The sequence below is a fragment of the Microtus pennsylvanicus genome, chromosome 8 (assembly GCF_037038515.1).
Source record: "Microtus pennsylvanicus isolate mMicPen1 chromosome 8, mMicPen1.hap1, whole genome shotgun sequence".
Classification (NCBI taxonomy): Eukaryota; Metazoa; Chordata; class Mammalia; order Rodentia; family Cricetidae; genus Microtus; species Microtus pennsylvanicus.
Genome location: NC_134586.1, coordinates 95,759,020 through 95,781,519, shown reverse-complemented (window position 1 = coordinate 95,781,519; position 22,500 = coordinate 95,759,020). Strand labels below are relative to the sequence as shown.

The 22,500-nt window shown below is 48.9% G+C and overlaps 1 protein-coding gene across 1 annotated transcript in view; it reads left to right on the top strand.

The window, feature by feature from the left end:
- Greb1 (growth regulating estrogen receptor binding 1) overlaps positions 1-22,500 on the top strand; it is a 126,324-nt gene that overhangs the window by 59,440 nt on the left and 44,384 nt on the right. The window contains exons 3-10 of the mRNA XM_075984040.1: positions 1-90; positions 4,245-4,364; positions 6,022-6,198; positions 14,798-14,980; positions 16,148-16,291; positions 18,398-18,526; positions 21,885-21,998; positions 22,368-22,500. The exon at positions 1-90 is cut by the window's left edge and continues 236 nt beyond it; the exon at positions 22,368-22,500 is cut by the window's right edge and continues 11 nt beyond it. Of these exons, the coding sequence (XP_075840155.1) occupies positions 1-90; positions 4,245-4,364; positions 6,022-6,198; positions 14,798-14,980; positions 16,148-16,291; positions 18,398-18,526; positions 21,885-21,998; positions 22,368-22,500 (1,090 nt within the window). The remainder of the gene's footprint in view (positions 91-4,244; positions 4,365-6,021; positions 6,199-14,797; positions 14,981-16,147; positions 16,292-18,397; positions 18,527-21,884; positions 21,999-22,367) is intronic.

The window sequence follows — 22,500 nt, the reverse complement described above, 5'->3', positions numbered from 1 at the left end:
AGGCTTCCCTGCGCTCCAACACCCTGGTGCCCCGGCCCATCTTCTCCCAGCTGTATTTGGAGGCTGAGCAGCAGCTGTCCTCCTTAGAAGGTAAGAACCACGCCGTTCTTCATGTTGGTGCACGTGTGTTTTATTATGAGCAGCGTAAGCCTGGCGTTCTTTCTCTCTGTCTCTCTTTTTTCTCCATTCAGGAAATCTAGAGTCTATCAAAAAGGAATGCAAGTTGCACACAGATTTTTATTTGTTTAAAAGTGAGTTCAGGCCAGAGAATACAACAAAAAATACTAATCTCGGACTCATAGGAGGCGGGGAGAGTGTGGTGTGCTAGACCCTCCTGAAATTGTTATTTGTGCTCTGATTTGATGGCATTTGAGCTTTGGTGAGGAAGGGTTTTTAATATGTTTGGCCCTCAGCTGTGTATTTTCTCTTCTTTTCCACCTGTGAGTCACGGTCTTATCTTTGCAAAATAGTTGAGAGGTTGTATCTCTGTGTGGCAACAGGTGAAAGAACCCTCTAGAAACTTAAAAAAAATAAAGAGTAAGCTTTATGAATTTTGCATGTACCAAAAGTTAAAATACAGGTATGGGGGATGACCTGGGAATTTCCTTTATCTGAAAGATAAAGTGTTTGAGTGTAGATGGTTAAGAGCACTGACTGCTCTTCCAGATGACCCGGGTTCGATTCCCAGCACCCACATGGCAGATCACAGCTGTAACTTCAGGATCCAATACTCACACACAGACATACATGCAAGGGAAACACCAGTGCACAGAAAATAAAGATAAACAAGTAAAAAGTGTGCAAGTGTATGTTTTCATGTCAAGTAAGCCTGCCGCAATCTTCAGGATGGAACTGTTTTAGAATTTTTCTTTTGTTTGTAAGTTCATGCTTTTTGCTTAAAATTACACACAAACATCACTAGTTTCTGAAGTAGGAAAGGTCTAGGTTTTAAAGTAAAAAACAAAACAAAACAAATGGTTGAACAAGAAAGAAAAAAATGTCCACCAGGTTTGCACTGCATTTGGCTCCTTGGGCTGTGTGTGGTGCCTACCTTAGTGTCTGGAAGCCTGCAAGGCCTTATTTTGCGGAGTGGATAGTGTGAGTCATTCTGACTTCCTTAGTAAATTAACCTTGCCAATGGCACAGATGAAGGCCTAGCCAACCTGGGTCTAGGTCTAAGAGAAACTAGATTTGCCCAGCACTATCAATTAGGAAAACATGAAATTCTCTGATAGTTATTACGAGAGTGCCAATATTTTCTGGCGTTGTGCCACTGTAACTTCTCCAGGAGACAAGAAGTTATTAGAGACTCTTTAACGGGTCCCAGTTTTGACCAGCCAAAAGACTTCCGTGAACTAGGCATTTCAGGGTCATCCTTAACTGATTCCTGGGTCGACAAGCCTTGCCAATGATAATTTAAAACTAGCAGTCATGATGATAATTTAGAATACTCGAGTAATGCCCTAAAATCTACGGTCTGCCCATTTGCCAACGCTGAAGCCTGCGTTGATTTGGAGATGTATTTTCAGCACTGGCTGTCAGCTCTGGACTAGGACAGGGGAGGTGGGGATAGGAGTGGGGAGGTGGGGATGGGGGAGGGGGGAATGAGAGCACAGCTGCTCACACGGGAACTGAGAACAGCAGAAAGTCCTTGGGGGCTCCCCAGTTGCCTTCTTCCACTGTTGAGGATCTCCCTAGGCTGCCCACCTTCTAGTTGGGAGGTCACATTTTCTCGGGGTCTCCTTGAATGGATGGACACTTGGTATTTCCCAGTGATCCCCACCTGACCCCAGCCCTGCCTTTGCTGGCCTGGACCCAGGAATTCTGTGTGCTTGTGTATGCTTTACCTCTGAGCTTTACCTCCGTCCCCAGAGAGAGCGTGGCTCAGGAATTTGATTCCTCCGGGTTCTGAGTGTTCCACCCTCCTTGCCAGCTGACGATGGGACTGCTCAGCCTTTGAGTTCCTGTGCCAACTTGGCCCAGCCCCTCGCACTTCTCCTTTCTTCTCAGAAAACAATCCAGAACCATCTCCTGGGATTTTGTTTGTCCAGTGTAGAAGTCAGCCTGAGGGGTCGGTGGGAGAGGGAGACCTTTGGGTTTGTTAAATGTCACCATAAACCATGCACTAAGCTCGGGCTATATCTTCTGCTTCATAAACCTTGGAGCAGACAGGCATTTGGGGGCCCCATTTTGTTTTGTCTGTCTGTCGGGGTCTCTTATCTGATGGTTGGCCTTCCTTAGATAATACCATTGTTGATGATGCTTATGACCAGGGTACTGGGACACTAAACTCCCGGGGATCTGGTAACTTTTTATGTATTTGTGGGGGTAATTTAGCAGGGACCTTATTATAGCTTTGTTCTTTGAATTGGGGCTCTTACCCACTACCCACGTTAGGGAAAATCCTTTTGCACAGTATTGACATTTTAAGAGAAAGACCAATAAAACAGATGGCTGCATCAGCTGTAGGGATCATAAATTTACTATTTAAACAGAATGCAGGTAAATTCCTATAGTCCTACCTGCTCAGAATGCCCGTGAGGTGTGTCTCCTGGCAAGAGAAGAGACTTGCTTGTAAACACCAGAGTGAATAGCCTCATGTGCCTGCTGTCAGGGGCGCAATGGGGTCCTTCAATTTGTGCTTTTTATTACTGTGCTAACCCCTCAACCCTGATGGTTTTGTCTAAGGCCACTTTAAGACTCTAACCCTGCCAGGAGGCCTCCGTAAACACGTCTGTTTAGTCTGCTCAGGGGGCTTCTGCTGGCTGAGGAGCCCATCAAAGTCCGGAAAGCCTGCCACAGGCCTTTGACCTTTAACCCTGCCTACAGTCTGAGCCCTTTGAGGCATAAGACCCTCTTCTCTTGTTTCTTTCTAAGTGTGTCAGAATGTCTGTCTGTTGGGCTCTGCAGAATAACGCACAGCCTGGTCCCCTTGAACTCAGGGCCAATCCGCGGCTCCGGCTCTGCAGAAGTTTGTTTTAGCTGTTGGGGATCTTGCAGGAATGTCCAGTCCAAGGCCAGTGTCTATGCTGTTCTCTGGGTTCCGGCAGAGCTAGATCAGAGCCCCATGTGGACTGTGCCATCTGCTCTGGTGCTGGTGCCTGGAGTCTGGCGGGGCTCTGAGACCTGCTCGAGGGGCCAAATTGTGCCTACCTTAAGCCCAGGAAGGCGCCAAGGGGCTGAGCTGCTGGGCTCATTTCTTCCACCCTGGGTGTTCATCTTGTGTTATCTTTCCATGATTTTCCTGCCACTTGGTATTTGTCCTCTGCACCCACAAGGTCCAGGGCACCAAGGAGGGTTGAGAGTTGTAAGTTCCTCCTCAAGATCTTGGCCCCAGTCAGGTTATGGTCCCAGTAGCTTGTACAGTTAAATCACAGGTAGAAAACTGGATGCCACTTGGAAGTGCCACATTTCTAGAACATCACAGCTCGCAGCAACGTAGGGCTTACCTTGTAACCAACTCATTTTGCACAGAGAGGTTAACTGACTGCCCTGTGGCCACACAGGTAGCAGCAATCTAAGTACTGAAACTTGGCTTGCTAGAGTTGGAGTGTGCACATACGTGTGTATGTGTGTGTGTGCTTGTGTGTTTGTATTTCCAGCAATGAATATATGCATTCTTTGGATGAACACTAATGTATAGCTCAGCATCTGCCTTATGCAAAATTGAGGCAGTGCATGCTACTTTAGTTTGCCAGAACACCAGGGGCCCCTGCAGGCTCACAGGGGCTGTTGAACAACCGTGGGTCAGTGACCAACCCCCCCCCAACCCCAGGTTTCTTATTTGTAATAGGAACGCCGTGTTTCAATGTCTCACAGAAATGCTTTTGGAATGCTTACTGTGTCGTTTTCGGTCCTTGTCTAGATACTGTATCCACAACACCCCCCCCCAACACACACACCTGGGCAGACCGAGGCAGCTGCTGTGGCTAGGAGAGAAGTGAACTTGTGCCTGAGTCTGTGTGCGCCTTGGGGAGGAGTCACCGTCTCTGAGAGACCTTTGGCATTTCCGTCCAGTACAGAAGGATCAGAATGCCCAACTTCCGAGAGTCCCTAAGGACCAATGAGCGACAGAGCAGAGAGTTCATCCTAGAGGGATGCAAGGCTCCTTTGTTTGATGAGTTCCCCAGGCCCCAGACCTCCATGAGCTTATAGCTCCAGGTGGAGGGAAAGGCTCTGGAGGAGACTCCCCAGGCACCACTGCAGCTTCCTTACAAACCAACCCTCTTCTCTCCCATGCCCAGGTGGTGGACGAGCGGACAACGAGGAAGAAGAGGATGAGGGAGAAGGGGGCTTAGAACCCAGTAGTCCCTCGAATGCCTACCAGCTGCCCCCTCCTCCTGAAGGCTGTTGCACCACAGATGGTAAGAGACTGAACCCCCACTCAGGACCTGCAGCTCGGTTGTAACCCTCCTTGTCCCCTGAGATGTGAACTGGGCCTGTGTCCGCACACAGGCTACAGGAGGCTGAGAGTCAGCCACTCGGCCACTCCAGGCAGCCTCAGCGGTAAGAATGGCATGGGGTCCGATAGTCATTGTTTTGGGTCCATTGTTTGGAAATCAGAATTTATTTTCCTTATTCGAGTTGACTATGCTATTTACTTGATTTGGGATGGGTTAGGAATGACCTTTTATGCCTGTCGATTCTTGTCTGTGAAGCGAAGGTATCTGCATTGTCTGGGAATCGGAGCAGTTTGTGGTGACAAGGAGCAGAGGCAAGGCATGCTGGGTATAGCAACGTCTCAGCGCAGTTGTGCATCTGAGGAGGCCTGTGGGTTCACATTTTAGACCCTGTTACGACCAGTCCATCACTACCATAGTAATCAGCCATTAATTTATTGAACCCATGTTCTGGAAGTTCAGAGATTAGAGATGAGAACTTGTGGGTGCTATCTGGGGAGACAGATGCTTTGTGTCCCCTTTATGGGTGGTAAGCTTGACAGCACGGAAGCAGAGGGCAACTCCAAAGGCAGGCAAGGTTTCAGAGATGCTCCCTGGAGAAGTGAGTCCTTCCTCTGGGTTTTAGAGGATTGGGAGGTCTTAGATAGCAGGCTATTGAGGTTTAGGGAGTCTTGGAAACTGCAGAGGAAGCAGTGTTGCAAAGGCTTCATATTGGGGGAGCTGCAGGTGGCTGAACAGGACATTCGTGCAGGGCTTGCGAGCCGTGACAGCATGAGACTGGAAGATGATCAGGGTCGTTGCCAATGCCATCTGCACTCTGAGGCCTGAACTTGACCTCTGCCCTTGACCCCGAGTGCCAGCCAGTGTTACTGGGACAAAGAAGTCAGTACAGCTGTGAGACAGTCCCCAGAAGGGGATGGATGGTGAGAATGGTGAAGGGGGGCAGGGTCCCACGGTTGGCTCCTGGGATGCAGTGTGGATCTTGCCTCTCTCTCTTGGTTGACAGTGCAGAAAGCCTGGGATCTTAGCTCATCTCTAGCTCGAACAGCAGTTCTCAACCTGGGGGTCACAATGACTTTTCATCGGGGTTACCTAAGACCATTGGGAAAACACAGATATTTATATTAGCAAAATTACAGTTATGGGGTAGCAGTGAAAATGATTTAATCGCTGAGGAGAGTTAAAGGTTTGCAGTGTGGGAGATTGAGCACCACGAGCTAGAACAAGACTGTGCAGAAAGCCTCATGAACCCCAGCCATTTCCCTCTAGTTTCCCTTTTCTCCGATACTTCTGGGGACTTATTTTCCACATAGGAAATACATTTAAAAATTTACAATACAAAGGTCCAAAGGGTGTAGATGGACCTCAAGTTCCCACAGGGGAAGCTGAGAAGGCCCTGCTCTGGCCCTCCTTCTGAAGGTAGCCATTCTGCAGCCCCATAAAGCATAGTATGTAAAAGCTGAGACAACCCTTACCCTCTGATGGTTTTGTCTCGTCTCAGATGTAGTTAACATCAAACTCTAACCCAGAGGTAAGGTGGTGTTTGGTGCTCCTGTAACCCCCAGGCCCTTGGTTTTGGGATGTTTCAGGACAGTGTGTGAGCCCTGTCTACCCTTTCTAGGCTTCTGCCAGGCTGGGAAGGATCTTCGTCTTGTCTCCATTTCCCAAGAACCCATCGAGGTCCCTGCAGGCTTTCTCCTTGTTGGGGCCAAGTCTCCCAGCCTGCCCGACCACCTCCTGGTGTGTGCAGTGGACAAGAGGTTCTTGCCCGACGACAATGGCCACAATGCCCTGCTTGGTGAGTTCTCGCTTACATTCCTTTGTGGCTGTCTGCTTGGTAGTGGGGCCAGACAAGGAGGCCTTAGCTGCCGGAGACAGACTGCTTTAATGTTTGATGTCCTACACCTGTTTGTTTGTTGTATGTTTCTTTATGGAATGGAAGAAAAAATGGGAATTATTTAAAAATATGACTGGTTGGGACGAGGGAGATGTTGGGTTGGTAAAGTGTTATCGTGTACCAAGTTTGATCTTTAGCAGCCATGCAAAATTTCAGGTATGATGGCCGTGTTTATCATAATCCCACTTCCTGGGCAGACAGTTGACCTGAGTTATCAAGCCCAAAGATATTTCAAAAAAACAGCTTAGGAATGACAGCTGTGGTTGACTGCTGGCCTTCATACACACAGATAGACACACACACACACACACTCACATGCCTACACATATAAATTTTTAAAAAAATGACTGGTTGCTTCCCTCTAGAAAGCTCACCACTTAATATTGTTATTGTTTTTCTTTTCTTTTTTCTTTGTTTTCTTTTTCTTTCTTTCTTTCTTCTTCTTCTTCTTCTTCTTCTTCTTCTTCTTCTTCTTCTTCTTCTTCTTCTTCTTCTTCTTCTTCTTCTTCTCCTTCTCTTCTTCTTCTTCTTCTTCTTCTTCTTCTTCTTCTTCTTCTTCTTCTTCTTCTTCTTCTTCTTCTTCTTCTTCTTCTTCTTCTTTTTTTTTTAGTAGTTTGCTATTCAAACCTTTGTTTGCCTGTTGGGATGAGAAAGGGCTTGTAAACCCTGGGCCAGGTACTTTCAGAAACTAGCAGGCAGGGGACAGGAGAGTGAGGCTATGTGTGTGTGTGTCTGCCTGTCTGTCTGTCCCTGCTACAGGGTGGTCACATCTGAGGGATTGCCAGACCTTCTAGACGTCTTCTGCTTTGATTTACGGCTCCCCCTGGAGAGGTGGTGTCTGTCACAATTCTGTAGAGGAGCTTAGACTTGTTCATGAACTTGTTTTAAGTCCTGAGAATAAAGAAGACATCAGGGGTCCAAGTTCACGCCTTTCAGTCTCCAAGTTCTCCCCTTACACACTGTGCTTTTGCGGTGATCAGGTATCAGTCAGGGTCGCTTTCCCTCCTGGCTGTGGGAACCTGCCCACTGTCTTTCACATCATCCTGGCCCGCTAAGATCCTGATGACTCATTGTGACGTTGAGGCCATGCCTGACCTTCTCTCACTCCGAAGACATTATTATGGTCTTAGTGTGTACCACACTCCCTTCCTGTGTGGCAACATCATGAAAGAGGCCAGCTAGGATGGAGAGGCCAGAAGTCTGAATAGGGTTGATTTGCTGTTTACACACAAACCCCCATGTGGCCTCCCATACCCCTTCCATTCATGTGGCAGAGAGGGATTTGAATACATGTTATGACTTTGGGCAGTTTGTTCTTGGATTTAGCCAGTTACCTCTTTGGAGAACTGGGTAGCGGATGACTTGGCAGTGATCCATTTCCATGTGGAGTCTTGCCACTGTACAAGAGAGGATTCCTGGTCCAAACTCGTCTGTATTCTCCATGGGTTTCAGCCCTTTAAATATCCAGTTTTGTTCCCTTATGTCCCAGAAAACTCACTGCAGAGGAAGGGCTTCAGGGACTGGGATGGGAAAGAGTGGGAATCGGGAAAAAAAAATTATTCCTGTTCCCTGACTGTGTGTGTGTGTTGGGGGAGGGGGGTCACACTGTGTGTAAACTATCAGAGAAGGCAGATGAATGCTCCCAGGAGGGGGCAGCATGTCTTGGGGGAATGGTTCCTAAGGCAGGTCTGCACACTTATTGAGATCTGCTCTTTAAGAATAATCCTGGAAAATTAGCCAAGAAGGCAGCCGAAGCCCTACAGCTGTGCTGAGCTTTCTCCCTGGGTTCATGGGGTTTGCTCACTGGGTGCACGTAGTACCCGTATTAACTGTGGTGCCTCATGCAGCTGTCTTTTGATCTGTGGGTGGGGTGGAATGAGATGGGATGGGATGAGAGAGGGGGGCTTGTCTGAATTCCACCCCTTTGTGACTATAAGGGAATTGGCGGGCAGTAAATCAGGGAGGTTCTGCCTCTTGAGCCCGGAGACAGGAATCTCCCAGCTCTTTCTGCTCCAACTCTTTCGAGTCTGGCCCCTCCTAGAGTGCCCAGGAAGGAACTTGTTAATTGCTGGCAGAAAGCCATCCAGAACGAGGAACAAGGGCTGCCTGGAAATAGCCTGTGCTTTCTCTTTTGAACGAAAGTTTATGCTCTCAGCTTGGACACTTAACACTGTTTAGGTTTTCCTGCTATTAACCCGGGTGGCTGCCTAGGACAAGGTGGTCTCGGCAGCTCCTGCAGTAACCAGGTCCAGCCTAATTTAGTGATCCATAAAACTGGACCTGTGGCTCATCCCCTGGGGAAGCAGAGCCTTTAGGAATATTGTTCTAGCAACTTTGAAGCTGTTTTGGGGATTTTGTCTGCGAAAATGGGAAGGTTACAGCTGTAGGTGTGTTCTTCAGCTTTGGCTGCGGTTGCCAATCATTAATCTAAGTTGGTCAGTCCCTTAGCCATCAGAGAAGAATAGGTCTCTCTTCCTAGCATTCTCATTTCTTAGGAGAAAATGAGCTTGTGGTTTAGCTGGCAGGCAAGTTATCTACACATTGATGGAATGTGTAAGGTCAAGGTGAAGGCTGGTGTTTATGTACACCTGGAAGTCACAGGCAAACAGACACAGCTTGGTCTGTGGGGTCCGTAGCATCAATAGAAAATAACCACACCAGCAAATCTTCTACCTCATCTTATGGGGGCACTGCACCCTCAGAAAGTGACCAGGGTGTTACCACGGACCGTTGGTGATGGGAGGGTGTTTTAGTGGCAGCCAGATTCTGACAAATTAGTAAAAATATTCTAGTTGGAAAATAGTAATAACGGTGGTCAAGGAGACACACAAATAGTAAATCTTATTTACTGAAGGCTCACGTGCCTGGAACTATCCCAGAGAGGTTGAAATAACAAATGAAGTAGAGACACCATAACCTACCCTTCATAGGTGACATTCAGAGGGTCCCCCACGCAGCAGCTAGGAGTACTTTAACCCAGGTGATGTAGTACTGGTTTAGGGAACCATGGTATGGACACTCGGAGAGATGTGTGAAGGTGGCCTTCATTTGGGTCCTGCAGGACAGAAGTTGGGAAGCTACCTTTGACCTTGAGACACAGAAGGGGAAGAGCCCAGAAGGCCACCGTGTCGTTGTCTTCAGTGGTTCCTTGTGTGGGGTGGAGCAAGCCCCAGGCTGTGGGACTCCTCTCTTTTCTCCAGGCTGATCTGGAATCAAATTCCACCTGCCACGTGCTTCTTCTGAAATTATTCCCACATGTCTCTGTCTCTATAAGACAAGGACAATTTTTTGGAAATCCAGTGTCATTATCCTATCTAAAAAGTTTAAGCAGTCTTTAATATTGTTATGTACTCGGCAGTGAGTTCAGAATTCACTATTTTTTTAAAGTTGGTTTATTAAATTCAAGACCCAATCCAAGTTCTCTTAAAGTGCTTCTCTTTTGCATTTTTAATATGTATGTATGTTTCTAGACACAGTCTCATGTATTCCAGATTGGCTTCAAACATACTACATAGCCTCCACAGCCGATGACCTTGAACTTCTGGTCCTCCTCTCCCATTGCCCCGTAGCTGGGAACAGGTGCTCAGCCCTATGCCTGGTTTTAATGTAAGGTTGGGCTCAAACCCAATGCTTCATACACAGTGAGCATACACTTCACCTTGTGAGGTACAGCCTCGGCTCTTGCCTTTTGAAAATGATGTGTCCCTTTGTTTTCTCCCTTCCAAGATATACTTTTAAGAAATATTGGTGGTGTCATGAATGGGCAAATAGGGGCTGCAGAGAAGGCTCCGTAATTAAGAGAGCTTGCTGTTCTTCCAGAGGACCTGAGTTCAGTTCCTAGTACCCATTGCAGGGTCAGGAGATGCAGTATCCTCTAATGGTCTGTGTGGGTACCTGAACACATAAGACACCCCCCCCACACACATACATGTATGCATACACATAAACAAAAACAAGAAATAAATCTTCAAAAGGTAAGGCAGTTATTGTGTTTTAGGAAACTTTCTTGGGGGTCCCACGTATAACTGATTTTTATCAAAGAGGAAACCAAGGCAGGCGTGAGTTTTGAGCTGAATACAGGACTTAAGATAACTGTGATGTTCTGACAGGAACTTCAGCCCTCCACATTGTACCCCGATAGGCCTGTGTCTCATCTGGTGTCTAACTGACTCTGCTTCGCTTGAGTCTTCCACCCAAATAGGGTGTTTCCGCACGGGGCTGGTATTTGTCTAGAACTTCGAGGAGGAACTCAGAAATGGTTGCCCCCGTCTTTGCTGTCAGAGGTGTTCACATCCACAAACAGGAATGTGACAACGGATGCGAGGTTTGTGGCTGCTCATAGCCCCCCTCCCCCTACCGTGGGGCTATCCAAGAGCTCTTCTTGGATGGTGGTTCATTAGGAAAAGTCAGATGTTACGGCTTCCAGCCCATTCGTGAGGGTTGGGAGATGGAGACCCTCTCTCTGCAAAGGAAGAAATCCCGGAAACAAGTCTAGACATCCCCTCCCCGCCCTGCCTCCCCTCCCCCCAGAGTCATAACACTGTGTGCTTAGACACCACCCACCACGTCCAAAGGAACACATGGTGAGAGCTTGCAGGAAGAATCATGTCACTTTAGACCTGGAAGGCAATTATGGCTTTTATTTCTGTCTTCTGTGACTGGGCAAGCCAGAGCAGAGAACAGAACAGAGACCAGAAGAGAACAGAACCCAGGACAGTTACTTCTTATCTCTTGCCACCTGCACTCTCCTCTCTCCCATTTAGTCCAAAAGGAAGGAGAGAGGACACCATGCTCTGAGTCTGGGACGGTTAGATAACTAGGAGTCACCTTAACCCTGTAGTGTCCCCGTGGGGAGGTTTTGTGCAGACGATTGACACATCAGAGTGAGGAAAGCGAGGCTCAGTACCTCCCAACACCCCAGGCCATGGTGCCTTGTTCCCCTCACCTGCAAGCTGGAGACTTTACAGATTATTGTACAGGGTTCATGAGATTCAAATGCGGCGGTGGGCATTGGTAACACGAAAGGCTTTGCACCCACAACTTACCATGCTGCGGCTGTGCAATAAGTATTAGCTCCCATCACGTTTGCAGACAGTGAAGATGAAGCTCAGAGACAAGTCATAGCCTGCCTGATAGACACGCGTCAGGACCTGACCCCAGTCCTGCTGACCCTGGGTTCTTGTTTACTTGCTGCAGGAGAGGTGGTCAGGGGCCACTTGCCCATAGGAGGGCATGCTTCATTCACACGGTGGCCTGCAAGTGCAGTATCCATGTGGGCATGTGATCCTTACATAGATGGTCCTCTATTTGCCACAGTAGATCCAAGGGGGTGATTCTGGGGTGCTGAGTTTGTTAGAGGAAGGATTATTTGTGCTGACCACTTTTGGTGGTGTGGTAGCTGAAGAACCGTCCCTTCCTTTCTGGCTCTGTGCCCAGCAGGAGTCTGAATCATGAGTCCAGAGATCTCATTTGCTGATGAGTTTGTTGTTTTTTAGACTTCTAAGTCCTGAGGTCAATTCCCAAAATGAATGGCTCCGTGTTGTAATCTTTCTTGAAAGTGTCTGTTGCCCTTTAAGGAATTTCCTGAAGTTTTAGGATGACATCATCTGCAGCAACTAGGTCCTGTGCTCTCACCCTGGCTTCTTTGCTCATCCCCTAGCTGCCTCCCCTGACAGCTATGTCCCCGTTGGAACAGCTGTGTCCTCAGCTGGAAGGTTTTACTATTGCAAGGGACCCGTCTGCCTGCTGGACCCAACTGTCCACTATGCGACTAGGCCAGGAGTCACCAGGGACTGCTCCGCAGGGCTGTAGCCACTTCCCTGCTGGGCATGGTTGCTGACCCCATGACCTTGAAGTTCCTATGCCTTGCTCAGCATCTTTTCTCTACTCAGGCTTAGAATTTCTTTCAGGAACCCTAGACATTTTTGTGGTGTTGTATTCTTAGGTGCCAGTGGGCTGTGTGTGTTCCTAGGTTGGAGGCCAGTGAAGAAGTAGAAGTGTTTATTATTAATTAATTGGTTAATCATCCCTCTCTTTCTTACCCTCTTGGCCATGGAATCACATGGTGCTCTCAGTCAGACACATATGTGTACACAGATATAGCCCGACATGTATGCAGTCACACCAGAGCGTGGCCATTTGGGAGGACAAGGCATGCATCTGCCTGACGCTGAGCAGTTCCCAGGACTCAGAGAAAGTTGCGCGTAGGAGCCTGGGGAAGTGTCCATTCCCAATCTCCCCTCTTGAGACTAGGAGCTGAGTAATGAGGAAGGGCTGGACCTGGGTATGGGGGTTGTGGAGAAGAAACTGAGGCAGGGGCAGGGCAGGGGTAGTTGGAGTAGGTGGGTTAAGAGGCACCTCTTTTCAGTGAGGACAAGATGAAGCTAGGGATGGATGGAAGATTCCATAGCCTTTGGTGCCTGTGGGTTCTGAACTTCATTCTTGGGTTGCGGTTAAATCCCACCCTTTGTGTCTCTGTTTCTGCGGATTGCACAAGAACGCTCTGCTTCCCACCGTGACCGACAATGGGGTCAGTTAAGCAGAGTGAGTGCCCTGTGCACTTGACAATGAACGGTACAACGTCCTGGTACTGTGTGCACATCGGCTTCCCCAAGCCCCACTCAGCATCGCCCATGTCCGTGCTGCCTTACCTGTTCACACCAGTGTGGCATGAGTACCTGTTCACACAGGTGTGGCCTGGGTACCTGTTCACACCGGTGTGGCATGAGTACCTGTTCACACAGGTGTGGCCTGGGTACCTGTTCACACAGGTGTGGCATGAGTACCTGTTCACACCGGTGTGGCATGAGTACCTGTTCACACCGGTGTGGCATGAGTACCTGTTCACACCGGTGTGGCATGAGTACCTGTTCACACCGGTGTGGCCTGAGGTGGTTCTGAATGCCTATGTCACCTGTACCTATTGCAGCCCAGCCAGAGTCTTTCCTTGTTTCTAAGGCCTTTTATAGAATATTAAAATGCTCAAGACATGTGCAGATTGGAGATTTTGAGCAGTGTGGAGTCTTCTCTGGGGCGATGTCTTTAACTTTCAGGTCACCTACTGGACTTCTTCCGAATATGAGCCAGAATTCCCAGGGACAGCCTGCGAATGAGCAGTGCTTATGCAGAGACATGTGACTTTTATGGCCTCACACCAAATGAGCCCTTCAGGCAGAGGGCTCGATAAAGGAAGTGAGTGTGGCTCTGCCTCAGGACCTCCCTTGACCCAGGACGTTGGATTCCTAGGAACCAGGCCTGCTATTGGCAGAGCAAGGTTGTTGTGGGATGGCTGACACTCAGGAGCAGTGGTCATGTGGTGGAGAGGCCACCTTGTTAGGTCTCTCTTGTACTAACCAAGGCCTGTGGCTGGTTCCGTTGGAGGGGCTTTGTGTTTTGTAGAGACCCCTCCAAATGCACGCTCTGCATGTCCATGGCTCATACGAGGAGCTTTCTCATCCCCTCTCAGATGGCTATCTAGAGCTGCAAACTAGCAGAAAGGCCTGTCTAGCCTATCGCAGCAGGAGGGTGCTCTGCCCTGATACAGCCATGATTTTGAATGGCATCTCCACTCTGCTGGCTGCTAAACTTTGGGTCTCACTCCCAGGTCCCCACTATGCATCTGGTATTTTTTGATCTGCCTGACTGGCTGAGCTGGCCTTTAAAGCGAGCTCCACGCTTGGCTCTTTATCTGTTGCTTCCCAGCACTGGGTTTTATTATGACATTTTCCTGTATGTCTGTGTTTGTGTTTCGCTCATGTTTGCCCCAGCCACCCTTCCTAGTCCCCCTCCTATCCCCCTCATTAGTTCCCTTCCTCCTCTGAATGTTACCTTTTTATTATATATCCAAAGCAATGTATATAATGTGTATAAACATATATCATATATTTCACATATACTTATAAAGATCCTGATTTGAATATCATAAAAATATAATATTTATCTTTCTTTCCCCATTATCCTCGCTTATTCCTCTCTCCACCTCTTTTGAAGCCCCATGTATACATATATATATACCCACCACCAACACATATATGTTTAAAATACAGGCTCTGCATATGAGAGAAAAACATGTATTGTTTGTCTTTCTGAGTCTGTCTGGCTTGTTTCGCTTAACATAATGATCTCTAACTCCATTTTTTCCCCCTCAAATGATACAATTGTGTTCTTCATTGTGGCTGAATAAAATTCCACTGTGTGTGTGTGTTTGTAGACTACATTCATGTACATGGAATTTTTAACACACACACACACACACACACACACTGCCCCAAGAGGGTGAAATCTCCCACACTTGGCCAGACTCACCTCTGTGGCTCAGTCCCTTTGTTTCCATTTGAGTTAAGGCAGTCTTGACTCCTCAGCCTGATTACCATGCCGATGGCAGTCTCTGGGTGACTGCCGGTATGGGGGTACAAACGTCAGAGTCCTGATGAACTGTGGCTGTTGGAAGGGAAGTTGAAAGGAAAGCAGAGAGGCTCATGGCTTGCTCCCTCCTGCCCAGGTTTCTCTGGGAACTGTGTTGGCTGTGGGAAGAAAGGCTTCTGCTACTTCACCGAATTCTCCAACCACATCAACCTGAAGCTGAGCACACAGCCCAAGAAACAGAAGCACCTCAAGTACTATCTGGTCCGGAACGCACAGGGGGCACTGACCAAAGGACCGTTGATTTGCTGGAAAGGCTCAGGTGAGGCGGGGGTGGGGGGGCTTGAATCTGGAGGGGTGGGAGTGGGGAGCTGGGAGTGCACCCCCAGTGAGCATTGTAGGGCTAGGAGGGGAGGGGTCAGGGACTTCTGTACAGTGGTACAGGCTGTAGCAGGAGAGCAAGCCCTTGGTCCTGAAGATGAAGCTGACCTTCCCTGTGGGTCCAGTTCTCTATCCTGCTCACAGGCTAGAGCCGCTGCTGGGAAAGGACTTATATATAAAAGAGGATGGTGTAGGAGAGGAGGGAGATGCTGAGTGGTCCTGTGTCTTGGGGGATTACCATCACCCCATATCTCCTTGGATGTTAAGCACAGGGCTCAGATAGCTCAATTGCATAAAGTTTCTTTCTTTCTTTCTTTCTTTCTTTCTTCCTTCCTTCCTTCCTTCCTTCCTTCCTTCCTTCCTTCCTTTCTTTCTTTCTTTCTTGTATGTTGTTGTTTTTTTTTTCTTCGAGACAGGGTTTCTCTGTAGCTTTGGGGCCTGTCCTGGAACTAGCTCTTGTAGATCAGAGTTGTAGAATTCACAGAGATCCTCCTGCCTCTGCCTCCCAAGTGTTGGGATTAAAGGCATGTGCCACCACTGCCCGGCTAAAGAGTATTTCTTGTTCCTCCCACTGAACACTCTTATTCTGTCTGCGGATAGAGTCACCCTTTGGCAGGGAACCGTTTATGGAACAAGGCACCTCTGCCCTGTAACACACTGAAACAGATTAGCATGGCACTGGCATTCTTTATAGACTCATGTGCCCCACGGTCCTGTAGACAATTCCACTCTAGGAAGTCATTCTGTAGTCATTGGGTAAGGGCCAAGTAGATTTCATTACTACGCTCTTCTTTCTTCTTCTTCCTTTTCTTCCTGGTCACCATCATATCATCATCATCATCATCATCATCATCATCATCATCATTTCTTCCTCCTTCTCCTCCTCCTTCTCCTCCTTTCTCTATTTTCTCCTCCTTCTCCTTCTTCTTCTTTGGTTTTTTTTGAGAGTGGTTTTTTGTGTAGCACTGGCTGTCCTAGAACCAGCTCTTGTAGACCAGGCCTCGAACTCACAGAGATCTACCTGCTTCTGCCTCCCGAGTGCTGGGATTAAAGGCGTGTGCTGCCACTACCACCACCCAACTTCATGTGTCCTTCTTGCCTCTGTTAGAGTTCAGAAGCCGGCAGAACTCCACCAACACCTGTCCCAGTTCTCTGTTCCCACCGCTGGAGAGCTCGGGGTCTCTGGCTGCCTTCCCCAGTGATCCTGTTCCTGGGACAAACCCCAACATCCCAATGGGAGCTCAACAGGCAGGTGAGACTACTGAGTGGTGTCCCAGGTGCTAAAGCCAGGCCCCTGGAGTTGGCATTCTTCAAAATAAATAAGGGTCACACTTTGAGTGTTGTTGCTCGATGCCATCTTGTAAGTTTTACTTGGTGTGTTGTTTTCCTAGGTCATTTTGAGTTTGTGAGTTTTAGCAAAGTGTACACATTGTCTTTCATTTGGAAAACTTGCCTGCTCTCATATTGGATAAGGAATGTGATTTCCCCCAGTGTTGGGATCCTGCTTCAGAGTCATTCTACCCCCACCCCCACCCCCCAGTCACAGCACAGGGTTCAGGGGATGACAAGTATCAGGTCAACATTCCAAGGGGATTTCTAGGAGGGGTGGAGGATAGATTCCTGTCCTTTATCCCATGTTGGGTGTGCCTACCCTGGGCATGTATCATACGCACTAAAGCTTGCTGTGTCCTGTGAGCCAATGGGGTGTTTGGAAAATTGAGGTTCCTTGGGGGCTGAGGCTTGCCCAGGACCTCACAGGGAGGAGTCGGGGGAGGCAAATTTGTATACCAGGTATTTCTCTTTCACATGCCTGGCCCCGAGCCACACAGACGAAGCCTGTAAGTGTGGTTGCTGTTGTCTGGAGACATCGGCCTTCCTGAGGACTCTGGAAGGCCATTGGTGGTTTTCATCCTTCCTGTCCAGAGAGTCAGTGTGGCACATTGCCCTGGGAGTAAAGCCAGTGTCCTGGGCTCTGCAGAGCCATCAATCACTCTCGCTGGGATACGCTGTCCTTCAGGGGCTCTAGGCTCCTTTTCACAAGCTGGCCTCTGTCCTCTTCCTCCAACAGTGTCCTGACTCTTCTCTTCCTTTGCCACTGTGGACTGGGGACCCCGCTGTTTTGTGGCTAAGCACCCGGTGTAGACACCAGCGCTGCTATCCTTCGCTGAATGGTGCAATTCACTTAATTCCTGGAACTTAACTCTGTTTGCCCGTGTGTAGACATGTGGTGTGGGGTGTCCTTTTCAGTCTAGTTCACAGGGTAAATAAGAATTAAATGAGGTTATAGTAATGGCAGCCGCTTAAGGGACTTGTTCCATGCCCTGGATGTCTGCCCACCTGCATCCTTCACACAGTGGCTCTGCCTCTTGCCGTCATGACTCCCATTTATGGAGGGGGCATTGAAATTTGGAGAGATACAGTATGTGTTTCAGGTCACATAACTTGTAAGTAATGGGATTGTGGTTCAGATACAGGCTGGACAGTCCCAGAATCACATTCCAACTGTCACACGGGCCACCGCTTTGACAGGGAAGTTTCATGAAAACCTTCCTACGATTCCAGCCAACGTAGGCCTCCTTATGGGACCAGAGTCCATGGTTGCCCCCAGAATTATTCTCAAGACTTAAGGAACCTGAACCCTATAAGTATCCCAGATTTTGTCATCAACCAACCTGCCAGGCTTCCCTGCAGTGTTTTGATATAAAACTGAATTCTAGAGGTGGAGGAAGGTAGGAAGCAAACAGAATCGACCATCTCAGATATGGGCTGCAGGTTAGGAAATTCTGCATCCCATGCACCCCAAAACCTTCCCTTACCCACACTAGACCCTCTTGAGTGAAAACAGAAGGTTCATGGTATTTGTGTGCTCATGTTCATATGTATCTGTCTGTTCCCATGCTCATGTGTGAGCAGGAATATTTATGTCTTTCTGAATGTGTGTACATGTATTTGTGTATATCGGCCCCTTGTATATTTGGGTATTTATTAAGTATGTTTCTGTGCACTTCTATGTCTATGCAGGGGGACATGAATATGTTCCTGTATGCGTACCTGTGCATATGTGTACAAGCATGTGAAATCAGGAATGAGTTTGCATTCATATGTGCACATTTATGTCCACATGGGAAAGAACGTACACACGGGTGTACATGTTTCTAGATACATACATGCATGTGTGTGGGTTTAGGAGTATGTGCACAAATGTGCACATGTGAATGCTCGTGTATCTTTGTCTGCGTGTGGCAGAATCACCCTGTCAGAAACCTGCTTTCCTGATAGAACGCATCAGAGCTAGTTTATCTGCCTGGTTCCAGTGCAGCCTGTGCTCTGACCGCTTTCCCATGTTTTCTGCTTTCAGGTCCGGCCTCTGATCACCCCTCAGTGACCACAGCAACAGGTCCCACTGTCTTCAATGGCAAAGACTCCCCCAAACAGCCACAGCTGGCTAAGAGTAGCCTGTCTGCCGTGCCTCGTCCCTCAGCCTTAGGTAGTGCCGCTGGTCCTGGAGGTGTTAGGGCCCTTCTTTACTCTGGACCTGGGCCAGAGGGGATATGGGTACAGGACTGGGGACATGGAGGCTCCAGAGTCTAATGTGTTGGTGAGCATCAGGGCGGATGTCACATGTCCTCAGATCTGTGACTGGGCCATGCTATGGGAGAGTCATGTGTGCTGAGGGGCAGAGAGGGTTTTGTGCTGGTGGCAGGGAGCCTCTCTTGATGCAGGTTTTGGGAAGATTGGGAGTGGTGGGGGAAGGTGGATGTCGGGACAGATAAATATGAATCCAGAGCCCAGCTCTGTTTTGTAAGGCAATGGATCTTGCAGCCTTTCAGCGGTCCCTCCTTGGGTATAGGTCTTGCAGCCTTTTTCAGTGGTCCCTTCTTGGGGGTAAGAATGGCTCTCTGAGGACAGGATGAGGATCCCCAGCTGCTGTGCACATCTACGAGCTCACTGGCTATTGGTATCCGTGTCAGCCCGCCACAGGAGCTTGTCTGCCCATTTAACACCTGGAGGAGGTGATGGGGGGGGCGGCAGGCGTGATAATTGAGTTTTGGAGGGAGGGAGGGGGCAAAGAGACTTGGGGACTGCATTCAAACTCCCAGTCTCATGCTCTCCTAAGAATGTTCCGGAAAGTCTCGTCCGCTCTCCTTCCCTTCCTGCCTTGCCACCCGGCCCCCATGCTCCATGCCCACCTGAACTGGAACCTAGGGTCTGAGACATTAAATTGGAAAGGTCCTTAGAGAATGTCCATCCTGGGGATGGAGTTGTAGCTCATGGATAGAGTGTGTTTTCCTGGGTTTTATTTTCAACATCGTTGAAGAGAGGCAGGTCCAGAGAGGCACCCTGGGCTGGAATACAACTCCATTGTAGCAGAAGGTTTCTCTGGCCCAAAGCCATCGGCTGCAAAGCCATTTGCTGAAGGAGCAGCCCTCATGAATCTAAGACTCTCCAGTCTTGACTAGCTTTCATGTTCTGGAATTTTTATCATTCCTCAGCCTCCCCTCAAGACTCCCACCTTCCTCCTGTAGCTGTTCCTTCTCCAGAACGGGTGCAGGGCATCCACAAGGTTGAAGAGTGGCCCTTGGCCATAAGGACAGGAAGCCCCTTGCTATCCATAGCTTCTTCCGTGAGCTTAGCTCTGTGGACATGTAGTGCTCGTTGACTGTCATTCTTCTTCTAACTGTTCACTTCCGCGGGGGCTTCACCATGATGTCCACACTCCACCCAGTCTCTCGGTGCTCACCCTGCCTGTTAGGTGACTTTCTAGAGCTCAACTCAGGCCATCACTCTCCTCTCCCACGTCGCTCCCCTCTCCCTCGGGCGGGGGGGGGGGTCCAGTCACCCACTGTAATCTTTAACTTTTGAAAGTCCCTTGCAGTCCCTAGCTTCTGGCTGTGGTAGAACCCGGCAGAGGGAAGGACTGAGTCAGAGACGCTGGTTGACCTGGGTTGCCTCAGAGTTGAGCACAGGCATGTGTTAGAGCTACCAAGACTTCGCTGTCAGTGTTGGAAACTGCTTCAAACTAAGTTAGGCCTGCCACTAGCCGCTCTCAGTGAAACACTGCCTCTAGTGGAGGATGGGAAATAGGAGCTTTGTCTCAGATGAGGGGCTGGTGCTCCCAGATGGAGGGGACAGGTAGCTAAAAGTCCTGCAGACTCCTCAGAAAATGCCAGGTAGGGTTATCTCTGGAGACAGAGAAATAATTGGCTCATGCTGACATCAGTGACATCAGTGGCTGTTCCTGGTGATGTTTTGAGATCACTTACTGGCTTAGACCCCGGTAGAGACGTTTCTGGTTGACCCATGTAGATCACCCCTGCATCCTCAGCTCCAGGCCTACCCTCCTGTAGTTGGGGACCACGCCCTAGAGGAACCGGGTTCTGTCTCTGAGAGCTCTTCCTCTGCTCCTGGGGCCAGTGTTAGACGGGCTGGTGTAGATATGACAGTGCCCCCTGCCTTTGAGGGCAAAGAAGCCTGCAGGTTTGAAAGCTCTCTGTAAAGTCAAGGACTTCATGTCTTTTTACCTCTGTGTCTGTTTGGATTTGGTTTTCTTCCACTTTGGTCAATCTAAGGGTAGGAAGTTATCTGAGGTTCCTTCCAGAAGACTCAACAGCAGTCATTCTCAAAGTGCTGCTGCTGTAGAATAACCGGGGTGCTCGAGACAAGGTGCATGCTCTTCCTGTCACTTCTGGGGCCCCTAGTGGTGGCTCTAGGCAGAGCCAGGTCTGTGTGTATTCTCTGCCTAGGCTGAGGGAGACATTACCCTCGGCCCTGAGGGCTCCAGTCTGTGGGTTCTCATCACCCAGAAGCCCCAGGTATCAGGAGGCCTCATTCCTCACATGCTGAGCTCCTTGAGGTCCTTGGAACAGGCTTGTGTTCAGACAGACAGGTTTTCATTTGCTTGTCTGTGTTTAAAGGCAGGCTCTCACTGTGTATCCCTGGCTGGCCTAGAACTTGCTGTGTAGACCAGGTTAGCCTTGAGCTCGACAGAAATCTGCCTGTTTCTGCCTTCCAGGTGCTGGGATTAAAGGCATGTACCTCCCACTGCCGTCCCGCTTGGCTAGGTAGTTTTAGAAGTGTTCAGACGTGTTTAAAGTACAACAGGGTTGAGATAGGACCTCTGGACAGCTGAACACTTGTGTCCAGAGTTTAAAGAAAATAGGCTAGCCAAGTCCTGGTACTAATTTATGAACAGTTTTCCGTCACAAGCCTGTTGACATCAGAGTGGGCAGGAATGACTCCACAAGCAGCAGCTGGTCCAGCTTCTGCTCTTGATTTTTAATGAAATTAGCTTTCCAACTTGGGTGGGAGTGTGAAATTAGCTTTCCATTTGGGCGAGGGTGGGGTTGGAGGGCAGGAAGGGGTGTGCATGTGGATCAGTACTGCCTTCAAGTGGCAAAACTGTGCTGGTGCATTGAACCTATGCTGGGCTGGTAATGCTGATACTGGCGGGAGAGGCAGTTTGCGGAGCCCAAACTCCTAAGTGTTTCATTTAAATATTTTACATGCATCTCTCTTCCTCTGGTTAAGACACTTTCTCAGTAGATTTTTTTACTATTATTTTGACTGTTTTAACAACCAAGGATCTCAGACCTAAAGAGATGCAGCTTAAACACAACTTTGGAGTGAAACATTTATAAAAATTGACAGGATGTCTCCTTCTGTCTAGATCCATAGAGCTGAAATTTAAAAAAAAAAATACCAAGGGTTGGGAGTTGTAGTTCAGTGGGAGAACATCTGCTAACATGTACAAGGTCACAAAAGAGTTCTGCTCTCCAGATCATGGGAGAGTTTTATTGACACCAGTTCCCAATGGTGGCCTAACCCATGCTCTGAATATTGTCTAGGTATCTTGCCAAACTCTGGGCCTCCAAAAAAACGACACAAAGGTTGGTCCCCAGAGTCTAAATCAACCACAGATGGTGGCTTCCCTCAGGGTGGTGGCAACAGAACTAAGCAAGGTAAGTGGCTAGGGTCTTGCTCAAACCCCAGAGTTGGGTGCCTTGGCCTGCGAGTAGCATGTGTGCACGCGTGCATGTGTGCATGTGTGCATGTGTGCATGCGTGCACGCAGATGAGTGAGGAGGTTCTGGGCAGCCGACACTGGCGTAGCAGAGAGACAAGCGACCTCTCTACCATGCTGTGGCCTGTGTCGAAAAAGACTATGTCTCTTGGTGGGAAAAGGTGGGGCTGGGTGAGCCCACAGTCTTATGAGTGGGGAGATGGGTCAGGCGGTAGTTTTTGTACATGTCGGGTTTTGGGATGTCGGGTTGGCTGGGGAAAGATCGCCCCTTTTTCTGTGTTTTACTGATGTGCTGGTTGTGTTCCTAGAAGGTACCGGCGTACCCTGTGTGCCCCAGCCTGGCTTGGTGGGACCGGCTTCGGTCACCTTCCCAGTGGTGGCATCTGGTGAACCAGTGTCTGTCCCGGACAACTTGCTGAAGATCTGCAAGGCCAAGCCGGT